Here is a 12,191-nt window from a genome sequence, read left to right on the forward strand (position 1 = left end):
CTAATCTCGTTTTTTTTTTTTAATTGGGGGATTAATGTTCTACAGTCAACAGTAAATAGAATAGTTTGTACATGCATAATATCTCCCAGTATCTCCCAGTTTTCCACATAAAATACAACCCCCACTAGGTCCTTTGCCATCATGTTCCAGGATATGAACCTTCCCCCCAGGTTTTTTTTAATTAAATTTTTAAAATTTCAAATAAATAAAACTGTATAAAAATGATTAAAATTTTTATTATTTATTTTCCCTTTTGTTGTCCTTGTTTTATTGTTGTTGATGTCATCATTGTTAGATAGGACAGAAATTGAGAGACGAGGGGAAGACAGAGAGGGGGAGAGAAGAGAGACACTTGCAGACCTGCTTCACCAGTTGTGAAGCGACTCCCCAGCAGGTGGGGAGCCGGGGGCTTTAAATGGGATCCTTACACTGGTCCTTGCACTTTGCAACATGTGCGCTTTACCCGCTGCACTACCAACCGACCCTAAAATGATTTTTAAAAGATGTAAAATGGGGGGGCCAGGCAGTGGTGCATCTGATCAAGTGCACATATTACAGTGCACAAGGACCAGGGTTCAAACTGCTGGTCCCCACCTGCAGGAAGAAAGCTTCATGACTGGTGAATCAGGGCTGCAGGTGTATCTCTCTGTCTCTTTCCCTCTCTATCTCCCTCATCTCCTCTCAACTTCCTTGGGTCTCTACCCAATAATAAGTAAATAAAAATATTTTTAAAAAGATGTAAGATTGAGTTTTGGGTGCAGATAAGCTGAACATTCAGGATTCATGGGGATGTGGAACAATCCTTTTTTAAAAAAAATATTTATTTTTATTTATTGGATAGTACAGACAGAAAGGGGAGGGGGGAGACAGAGAGGGAGAGAGACAGAGAAACACCTACAGCATTGCTTCACCACTTGTGAAGCTCCTCCGCTGCAGGTGGGGAGCAGGGGCTCAAACCCTGGTCCTTACACACCAATGGATGCGCTCAAGCAGGTGCACCACTACGCAGTCTTCTTCTCACCCCCTTCACCCCAGAACAATTCAGCCCCATGAGCATAAAATATCTCTTACTCTTGATCATTAACTTCCAGGAGTGTGTCCAGTCATTTGTAGAGCTATGGGTCCAAGCCAGTCATACTAATGTCATACTTGGTACAAGAAATAATGTTGGTCAATAAAACATGGAGGAAATCTGCTGAGAGACCCATGGGGAAGACTGTCTCTTCTTTACATAGTTACAAATGGGTGTGAAGTTTGAGAAATCCGGATTCATCTCAGAACTAGCTGAAGGATGGAGACAATAAGCAGGGCATAACCAAAGGCACGGGGAACTGAGCTACATATAGATTACGTGTCTTCCTTAGGGTTTACTCTCACCTTCTGCACTTCCAGTCATATAAATTATTATATAGCCTATGGACTTTGGTTTCATGAAGCTGAAAGCACAGTGACAGACAATTCGTTAAGTCAAAGACAAGTAAATTCCCTTTGTGTCTATTCCTTCATCTTAGAAAATGGGGAGGTGTAGGAAGTGTGTGTAGTGATGGGGGAGGGATGCTAAGGATGAAATGAAATGAAACATGTTGGGAGTTACTTACTTGTCATCACTCTGAAATCCACAAGAATTCATCCAAATTAGTGCTAGAACATTTGCAAGGCAAATACATTTGCTATGGCTATTACATCAGCTCTGATAACCTTTTAAAAGATTTATTTACTTTTCAATGAGAGAGAGAGAGAACCAGAGTGCCACTCTGGCACATGTGATGCCAGGGAATGAACCCAGGACCTAACATTTGAATCCAGTACTTTTGCTACTGTGCCACTATCTGGGTTGCAAAGAAAAGATACAAAATATGTAAAATTTAAAAATCCCTGTTTTTTTTAGCGTCAGTGGCAACACATTAAAAAACCCAAATTAAAAGAAAAGCAATGGTATATTTTTAAAACAGACAATGATTAAAGGATTATAAATACATTTATTGGTAGTATTACTGAATGGTGAATGCAAAGAACAGAATACAAGTAAATCAGTGTTTAACAGAAAACATTAATTTTTTTTAAATGCAGTATATTTACATATATGTCAACCAATTTTCCGTATCTATTTAGACTTACAAAGGGAAAACTAACTGAAAAATTTTCATTCTAAATGCATACTTTGATGGTGAAATCAAATGTTCTCCACTATATATATATATATTTTTTGCTGAAACCACCAAATTTGACTTTATATCTAACTTAAAAACAAGAGCTGGTACAGAAACAGCCACTTAATTCAGAAATTTTAAATAGTTTTTTGAGAGGATAAAGCTACTTCCTAGTTACAGAAAAGAGAGAGAGAAGATATCAAGAAGCATAAAGAAGCACAAAAATATGAATTCTATTCTAAACTATAAATTTTAACTCTATCAACAGTTCAACAGGTAATAGCTTAGATACCTTTTTCTTTTCCCTCTATGTCTGAAGTCAGACATAGAAAGTGAAAGAGACTACAGCAACAAAGCGTCCTTCAGTGCAGTGAGGGTGAAGCCTGAGCCTGGGTCACACACATGCCAAAGCAGCACACTATCCAAGTGATTTACTTTGTGGGCCCTGGATGTCTTTGTTCTAAAAAATAAAGCTACTAGTTCTTTTACTACAATTTTTCTGACTATATTCAATGAATACCTATAAAGTTTTCATAGTTGGCCCAAGAATAACCCAAGAATATGATTTAGCATAGCAGAATCATTAACAAAAGAGGTCTGCAAATATACTGCTGCTGAATGCTGCAATATAGTCTGGGAGCCATATTTCAATTTGCATAAATTATCATTAGCAAAGAGTTTACGATATTCAGTACTAGAGCTCAATGCTGTTAACTCATACTCCATGCATTCTTGCCATTAGGAAATTACTGACATAGAATTGTTACGATTCATACAAGATTTCTAAATGGGATTCCACATAAAATCAGATAATAATAAGCTATGTACAATTATAACATAGCTAGCTTATAAGACTGAATTTTTCACATAATAGCAGAAGAGAATTTCAACGAGAGTTAAATATTAGAATTATTTTTTCTGCTAACTGAGTAGGAAAAAGAACTTTTGAGGGGGTAAATAGCATAATGGTTATGCAAAAAGACTCTCATGCCTGAGGCTCCAAAGTCCCAGGGTCAATCCCCTACACCACCATAAGCTAGAGCTGAGCAGTGCTCTGGTAAAAAAACAAACCAACAAAAAAAACTTTCTGACTATATTTCTGATGAATACCTTTGAAATAAACACTAGAAGGAACTGAAGAGTGAATAATGTGAACTCAGGTTCATTTTTCACAGATACTAAGATTTTAGTATACTGAAACAATTTATAAATCAAAAGTTATTCTAAAACAAATAAATACAAGATCAAATAGTCATTTTTGAAGGAAATATAGTTCATTTTTAAAAGTTCTGTTTGGCTTGTGACTAGACTTAAAAATACTTAAATAAACCAAAACAGATCCCAAGAATACTGAATAGCTAAGCTATACAGGATCTGAAAAAAGCACTTCAAGTTTTAAGCTGCATCTTTTATTCTCTCCTCTACACCCCTCATGTAAATAAAAAAGATAAACTGAGCACTTGCACAAATAAACACAAAACAAAACCACCAACCAAAGAAGAAAGCATTTTTCCTTTTGAACTTTAGTTGGTCCTATATGAAGTTAAGCTTTCTATATAGCAATGACTTCCCAGTCTCTCTCTTCAACTACCTTTTTTTCTTTCAACATTTCCATGTTTTTATTAAACAAAACTGTGTGTAGGCTGTCCTAAGAAGTCAGAGGTAGCTTTAGGATGTAGTATGTTTGTAGTATGTTTGACTACAGTATGGAGTTAGTTCAAATTAACACGCTGTTCTAAAAGAATTACAATAACGTAAAAATGCCAAAAGAAAAATGTACAGCTCTCACTGACTTGAACTATGAGAACATTTTCTGAGGAACTGAGAACAATATTGGAAGCCAAGACAGCAGCATTTGCCTCTCTCCTGAACTCCTTTAATGCACGAGCTCAGGCTGGTTTTCTACAAATGGTAGCACACCACTCACATAATAGGCGATACCAAGAGACAGCAAAGCAATAACAAAGATCAAGAGCAACACCCTCCAGAAACCTAGGTCCTCTACAAACTCCTGCCAAGTGGTTCGGAAGCTGGACAGAACTCCTTCGCCTTGCTGTAGGTTGGGATTGAGGAGTGAGTGGCTTTCCATGGCACTGCGAAAGAAACACAGAGATAAAGAAAACATGAAACAAATTTCACTCATTAAAAATAATAATAAAGCAATAGAAATTTCATTACTTAGAAAAGACAAGAAGAAAACTGACTGATGTATATGTAGAGATTTTTTTCATCAACATGATCTGCAGGCCATTAATTTAAGAAATTATGCCAGTCTTGGGAAATCCTAGGAGAAATGTCAAATACTGTAGTAAATACATTTTAAAATGTGCCTTATCTTATTTTATACAAAAGGTGAAGTGGTACGCAGGCATGACATAAAGCCATGGTCAACCACTTCATATTTATGGGGAGGGCAGAGAGGTATTTGAAAAATTGAGATAGAATTCGGAAAGCAGAAAACTACTTCTGTAGCAGTTCACAACTCAAGAGCTGGGAGGTAGATCAGCTGTAGGGTGTATGCCTTCCATGTCAATTTCTGAAATATTATTTCTGGGTTTCTTGGTTTCTGATCAGGTTTCATCCCTGTCACTGCTTGCAAACATGCAAGACAAAAACAGAAGCCAGGTTTTTTTTTTTTAAGTTCACAATTCAATGTTTTTTAGTACAGAAGACTGTACCATCTAATTTCAGAACGTATTTATCACGTTTCTAAGAAACTATCCATGAGTAGTCTATTTCCAGCTCTTAGCAACCACTGATCACTTGATCTAAATGGAAATCATCTGATTTATTGGGCTGTCAGAAAATTCATGACACATTTTTGCACAGAGCAACATAGAAAAAAAATAAACCATGACTTTTCCAACAACCCAGTATAGTATATTCTCTAGAGACGGACCTCTCTCTCTCCCTCTCCCTCTCCCTCTCTGCCACAAGTGTCATTGCTAGGGATCAGCGCTGGCATACTGAATCTATCTGCTCCCAGTGGGCATGTTTTCCTTTTCCTTTTACTTGACAGAACAGAGAGAAATTGAAAGGGGAAGGGAGATAGAGAGAAAGATAGTCAACCTGCAGATCTGCTTCACTGCCTGTGAAGTGTTCTCCCTGCAAGTGAGGAGTGGGGGCTTGAACCTGGGTCCTTGTGCTTAACTGGGTGCACCATTGCACCAGAGACTGACTTCTCTGATGTAGTTTATTTATTTATTTTTAAATTTTTAATTTTGGATAGAGATAGGATTTTTTTTTTTTTAATCAGTGCATTGATCAGCTCTGGTTTATGGTGGTGGGGGAGTGAACCTGGGACTTTGAAGCCTCAGGCATGAGAGTCTCTTTGCATAACCATTATGCTATCTACCACCACCCGAGACAGAAATTGACAATGGAAGGGAGACGCAGAAGGAGACAATGAAACACCTGCAGCCCTGTTTCATTACAGTGAAGCTCCCCTCCTGTCGGTGGGGACCAGGGGCTTGAACTAGGTCCTTGTGTTCTGTAATGTGTGCACTTGACCAGCTGCACCATCACTCAGCCCTTCTGATGTAGTTCTCAAAGTTCATCCAGCTTGCAGCATTTCCTTCCACTTTGTGATGGAATAATATGCCACTGCACATAAAGACATTTTGTTTATCCAGTCATAAGCTGATGGACTTTTGGGTGGTTTCCACATTTTGACTTTTATTAATAAGGCTTCTATAAATATCTGTGTACACATTTCTGTGTTCATATATTTTTCATTGCCTTAGGTGCATTTCTAGAATTGGAATTGTTGGAACTGTGGTAACACTATGCCACTCTTGGAAGAACTGCCAGACAGCTTTCCAAAGTAGCTAATTATTTAACTTTTCAAAACTTCATTTTATGAGGGGAAGGGGAAGGAAGGGTTGGAGAGATTAGTGGTTGACAACAGAGTTGTTGACATATGAGTACAATTTCTCATTTCCCTGTAACATTGTTATCAACAATTTAAGAGGGTTCCAATTTTTCTTCATCCTTACTAATGTCTGTTACTGTCCATCTTTTTTATTATAGTTATGGCTATTCCACTGGATACAGAAGGTCAGTTCACTGTGGTTTGGATGTGCATTATTACCCTATGACTAATGATGTTGCCTTTAAGTTATTTTTTAGGTTCCTCCACCCACTTCCTTTGTCCCTACTTTTAAATTTTAAGCATCATCCACTGCATTTCTCTCATGATACTGAGGGGTAAGAATAACCTAGGACAACTAAGTAGTGTACTAACTAATAACTCAATTTGGGGGCCGAGCTGCCTCCTTTGTCCCAAAACTGAGTTAGTAATACTAGGAACATACCTAAAATAGACTTCCTAACTTCTCTCCACCCTAAGATGCCTAGTCTCCTTTGTTCTATTCCTACCTTTTGGTTTCTGCTCATTATTCAATTATATTGTTTTGTCTTTCTTTGTATCTTGCCGCCTTACAGCCACCAAGTTGCAGATGCTAGTATGGTTCCGTCCTGACTACTCGAGGCAGACAGCCTCACCAGTGTGCCCCGGAACCTCACCTTGCCAGAGCTGTACCCCACTATGGAAAGATAGGAACAGGTTGGGGGTATGGATCGAACTGCCAATGATCATGTCCAGCAGAGAAGCAATTCACAAGCAGGAACTCCCACTTTCTACACCCCCTCCCAACAAATTCTGGTCTATATCCCGAGCAGGAGAAATGTTAGGGGAAGATGACCAAAAAGCTCTCAACTACAATTCCATCAAGACCCCGAGAAAAAGAAAAAAAACAAGGACATTCGAAAGTAGCAATGGATAGTAGGTGTTACTTAGAAAGGAAGGGAAGGCAAGCAGTACCATAAGAAAAATAGGCAAATATATATAAATATAGATAGTTATATAAATGAGAGTCAATCCATATCTGTGACCTTGGGAGAACCACTGCAGTTTCCAATGAAGGGAGTGGGGACACAGAACTCTGGTGGTCAGTATTGTGTAGAATTATACCCCTATTGTCTCATAATTCTGTAAATTATATTAAATCGCTAATAAAAAATAAATTGTTTATAAGATTTCTCTTGAATTTTATGAGACAGAGAGAGGTAAAAAGCACTGCTTGGTCCTGGCAATCCTACCTGGGCCCTCTGGCAAGTTAAGTCCAGGGACCCATGACTTTAGTGACTTTTGCTTGAGGCTGATAGCTAACATGCAGATGGACTAAAAACACTGTCTGGGAAGATATAGTCAGAATTAAGAACAGGGCTAAAAAGTTGGATTAAGAAAGAGAGCAGCTCCCCAATATGAGCAAAGTGTATAAATACAATGAACTGTTTACCCCATCTGTCTGACCGAGGGCGCATATATATTCTCATTTAGCGTAAGAGTCCCTGTCAGTCTGAGCTCACAACCCACGGTCCCAGTTGGGAACATTCTAGGCTGCACTCATTCCAGGACCAGTCTTTCTCGAATGGCAGTGCAGGTTGACCCAGTGTTCCAACTGAGGCAAAATAAGGTCAAAGTATGATTCTGGTAAAGAAGTGCCCAGGGATGAGCTATTGACAAAATATACTAAGAGAAAACACTCCATTAGACAATTTTCATGGGAAAGCCGTGATGCTTACACCGACCTACTCCTTCAAAACTGACATTTAAGTACCTTTCACTCTCTGCTGTCTGCATGGTCTCCAGCTTTGAGTGGGTTCCTCTGTTAAATCCTTTTACTTCCTGTTCTTCCAAAGATTCTAGCAGCCGGATAACATCTTTATTTACGCCCCTGCGCTTTGCCAACACTAAGGGTGTAGCACCTTGATGATTGCTAAAAATAAACAGTGAAATTTTTAAAAAACATCATTTCAGGTTTATTGTTAGTACCCACATTGTAGATCTCAGTTGAGAAGTAATGGACCCTATTAATTAAAAATTAAAACCCAGAATGAGCAGGAACCTAAATTTGAATTAGCCTATTTTTTCCTTTAGTGGAAAAAAAAAGAAACAAAATATATAGGCAAAGGTGTAGATAAATGAGAATTAAAAGAAGAGAGAGTACATTTTCCCAGAAATTGACTAGAAAGTCTAGTTCTGGATTCATTCTGATCTGACATCTATATTTTAGTGTAAACATGTATATAAACAAAGTCTAAGAATTTTTTAAGCACATTATAAATCAAGGCACCAATATGCTAAGAAAATTTAAAACCATGTAAATGTGACTTAACTGTAAAATTTTACATAAAATGTAAAATGTAATGTAATTTAAAGATGCATTTTGATGATACTCTGACTTCTTTAAGAGATGAATTGTGACATAACAGCAACAATCATAAGGAACACATGTCTTCAAATTGTTTGCTAGAAAAAGAAGTGAGTTTGGGCACTTCTGGAAGCATGGCTCTGGAGTAGGAGCCATTGCAGATCACTCTAGATAAGCTAGAAAAAAATAAGAACAACAGTAAGAAAATCAAGTGGGGATTGTATTGCTAAGTGGAAATGTACAAACTATTGTGTGTCATTGTAGACTGTAAACTATTAATCCCTCAATAAAGAAAAAAAAAACAATGAAAAATCACCTGAAAACTCAACAATACACAACTAAGCTACAGCCACCAAGTTAGAGATGCCACTATGATTCTATCCAGAACTTCCTTGGCACACAACCTCACAAACACAGGACCTCACCTCTCCAGAGCCCTACTCCACTAGTGAAAGAAACAGGCTGGGGGTATGGATCTGGATCGATCTGCCAATATCCATATCCCGTGGAGAAGCTATTACAGAAGCTAAAACTCCCATCTTCTGCACCCCCAAAAAAATTTTTGGTCCATACTCATAGAGGGGTAAATGTTAGGGAAATACTATTAGAAGTCTCTGATCTCCAATTTCATCTGACCCCAAAGAAAGAAGAGGGGGTAAAAAATAAATAAATAGGGAGTCGGACGGTGGCGGTGGCGCAGTGGGTTAAGCGCACATGGCGCTAAGCGCAGGGACCGGCGTAAGGATCCCGGTTCGAGTCCCCGGCTCCCCACCTGCAGGGGCGCTGCAAGCAGGTCTGCAAGTGTCTATCTTTCTCTCCCTCTCTCTCTCTGTCTTCCCCTCCTTTCTCCATTTCTCTCTGTCCTATCCAACAACAAAGCAACGTCAACAATAACCGCAAGGAGGCTGCAACAAAAAGGGGGCAAAATGGCCTCCAGGAGCGGTGGATTCATGGTGCCAGGCACCGAGCCCAGCAATAACCCTGGAGGGAAATAAATAAATAAATAAAAAATAAATAAATAAAATAAAAAATAAATAAATAAAAGGGGGGACCCACTCAGTAGTTGGCTTGACTTAGGAAGAGAAGGCAGACCATAGAAAAAATGGGCAAATATATATAAATATAGTTATAGAAATAATAGTTGTAGGGTGGGCGGTGGCACACCCAGTTAAATGCACATAGTACTAAGCGCAAGGATCAAGGTTCAAGCCCCTGCTCCCCAACTACAGGGAGGAAGCTTCGCAAATGCCAAAGCAGGTCTGTAGTATCTATCTTTCTCTTTCCTTCTCTATCTCCCCCTCCTCTCTCAACTTTTCTCTGTCCTAGCCAACAAAATGGAAAACAGGCGCAGTGGATTCATTATGTCTGCACCAAGTCCCAGAAATAACCCTGGAGGCAAAAAAAAAAAAAAAAAAGTCAACCCATCCATACCCGTGGTTTGGGAGAGATAATGAACTTTTTCAATGGAGGAAATGGGACACAGAACTCTGGTGGTGGGAAAGGTGTGGAATTATACCCTTGCTATCTTATAATTTTTTAAATCAATATTAAATCACTAATAAAAAGTTTTAAAGAAGGACTCTGAGCATGAGAGAAATTATGAATGGTATGATAGAGAGCAAGCAAGCTTTGGAATCACGTGCAACCAGGTTCAAATTCCAGCTTTATCACTTGTAAGTTTTATAACTTTTTAAAACCTTTGTTGACCCAACTATATCATCTGTAAAGTGAAGCCAGCATCAAGTGCAAAAGCTATTTATTCTGGAGGTTAAAGGAAACAACGTAAGTACAGTACCTAGTCCATATCAGGCTTTGAATAAATGCGGGGGTCTTTTCTTCCCCCCACTTCCATGTCTATAATAGATCATTAATATTCATACTTGGCCTCCATTTTCACAGATAAACAAACAAACAATGCTTCAGCATAAATCTAGAAATCAGCCCTTTCTCCTTTACTGCCCCCTGACAAGATTACATTATTCCATTATCTTTCTTTTTTTTTTTTAATTTTTTTTTTTTCCCCTCCAGGGTTATTGCTGGGCTAGGTGCCTGCACCATGAATCCACCGCTCCTGGAGGCCATTTTTTCCCCTTTTTGTTGCCCTAGTTGTTGCAGCCTCGTTGCGGTTATTATTGCCATTGTTGACGTTGCTTTGTTGTTGGATAGGACAGAGAGAAATGGAGAGAGGAGGGGAAGACAGAGAGAGGGAGAGAAAGACAGACACCTGCAGACCTGCTTCACCGCCTGTGAAGTGACTCCCCTGCAGGTGGGGAGCCGGGGCTCGAACTGGGATCCGTACGCCGGTCCCTGCGCTTAGCGCCACCACCCGACCCCCTCCATTATCTTTCTAAACTTGTTGAGACCATAGTAAGAAATGACAAGGGAAAAGTGGTAAGAGATTAATAAGAAGCGATTAGACTCAAAGACCACAGAGGACTTACCAAATGTCAATTTTGAGTCCATTGGAAACTAAGAACTGAATAGTATCCACGTGGCCACAGAGATGAAGAGCTGTGTTTCCTTGATATTCTGTGGCCAGAAGATCAGCACCAAATTTATGCAGTAATTGGCAGATGTCTACATTCCCTCGGGCTGCTGCCAGGTGAAGGCCTGTTCTGCCCCTGCTATCACGAATATTAGGGTCAAAACCACTTTCTAATAGCCGCTTGGAATAGTTAACATCTCCATCAATACAGGCTTGTAGCAAGGGCACATTAGTCTGAGAAGAATCATTTACAAAAACGTAGGACATTGCTCTGATGTGGTGGACCAAATATGCCTGTAATGAAACAGGATCTGAGTGAGATGTAATGAAGCTAAATAAATCAAGTCAAACAAGTTAATTCAGAAGACCTATTTATGATCTTTCTTGGCTTCCTGTCTTACCTTGGCCAGAAACAACAACACTATTACCAATTATACTTTATATTCCATTAAATGTTTTTCCTTTAAATCTATTGGAACAAAACTACAAATAAATTACCACAAGCTCTAGTTTTTTTCTTTACAGTGTAAAGTAAATTCAGAGGTATTTTTAAAATAAACAAGATAGAATCGTCTAGATTTAAGTTTATTGCCCTGTCAGAAGATATACATAGTATGATCCTTAAACTTTAAAATAATTACCTCTACACATAAACATAACTTGTATTGTCTTCTATTTTTTATCTTTTTATGTATTTGTTATTGAATAGAGATAGAGAGAAATTAAGAGGGGAGGGGAAGACAGAGAGAGGGAAAGGGAGAGGGAGAGGGAGAGGGAGGAGAGGGAGAGGGAGAGGGAGGAGAGGGAGAGGGAGAGGGAGAGGGAGAGGGAGAGGGAGGAGAGGGAGAGGGAAAGGGAGAGGGAGAGGGAGAGGGAGAGGGAGAGGGAGAGGGAGAGGGAGAGGGAGGGAGGGAGGGAGAGAGAGAGAACCTGCAGTCCTGCTTCACCATTCTTGGAAGCTTTCCCTCTGTAGGTAGGGACCATGGGCTTGAACCTGGGTCCTTGAGCACTGTAATGTGTGTGCTTAACCAGGTGTGCCGCCACCTAGCCCTGAGAGTCTTGTTTAAAACAAGTCATTCTCCTTCACATATATCCTTATTTTATTTGAAATATTCTATATGATAAACAGAACTACCTGCTCAAGTTAAGTTAATCTGCATGAAATGCTAATAAAATAAAATTCATGCTCAATAAGAAACCCTTGAGCATACATGTGTATAGCACAAACTTCAAGTTTTAATAGAAAAAAAAAAAAGCTAAAGAAAGCAACAAACTGAATTTAAGAACTGGAAATACCATGAAATCAGTTCAGGCTGTCTGTTTTGTTACAGTATTGATCCT

General features: G+C 39.1%; 1 protein-coding gene across 3 annotated transcripts in view; it reads right to left on the reverse strand.

Moving 5' to 3' along the window:
- Nucleotides 1-1,959: 1,959 nt before the first annotated feature.
- The window catches only part of ANKRD46 (ankyrin repeat domain 46), a 42,262-nt gene continuing 32,030 nt past the window's right edge, over nt 1,960-12,191 (reverse strand). For all 3 annotated transcript variants that reach the window (XM_060196027.1, XM_060196026.1, XM_060196028.1), the window contains 3 exons: nt 10,807-11,144; nt 7,772-7,930; nt 1,960-4,243 (listed from right to left, as the gene is read on the reverse strand). In XM_060196027.1, the coding sequence (XP_060052010.1) occupies nt 4,027-4,243; nt 7,772-7,930; nt 10,807-11,117 (687 nt within the window). In that variant the 5' untranslated portion in view covers nt 11,118-11,144 and the 3' untranslated portion in view covers nt 1,960-4,026. The remainder of the gene's footprint in view (nt 4,244-7,771; nt 7,931-10,806; nt 11,145-12,191) is intronic.

This window comes from Erinaceus europaeus, chromosome 8, assembly GCF_950295315.1.
Source record: "Erinaceus europaeus chromosome 8, mEriEur2.1, whole genome shotgun sequence".
NCBI lineage: Eukaryota > Metazoa > Chordata > Mammalia > Eulipotyphla > Erinaceidae > Erinaceus > Erinaceus europaeus.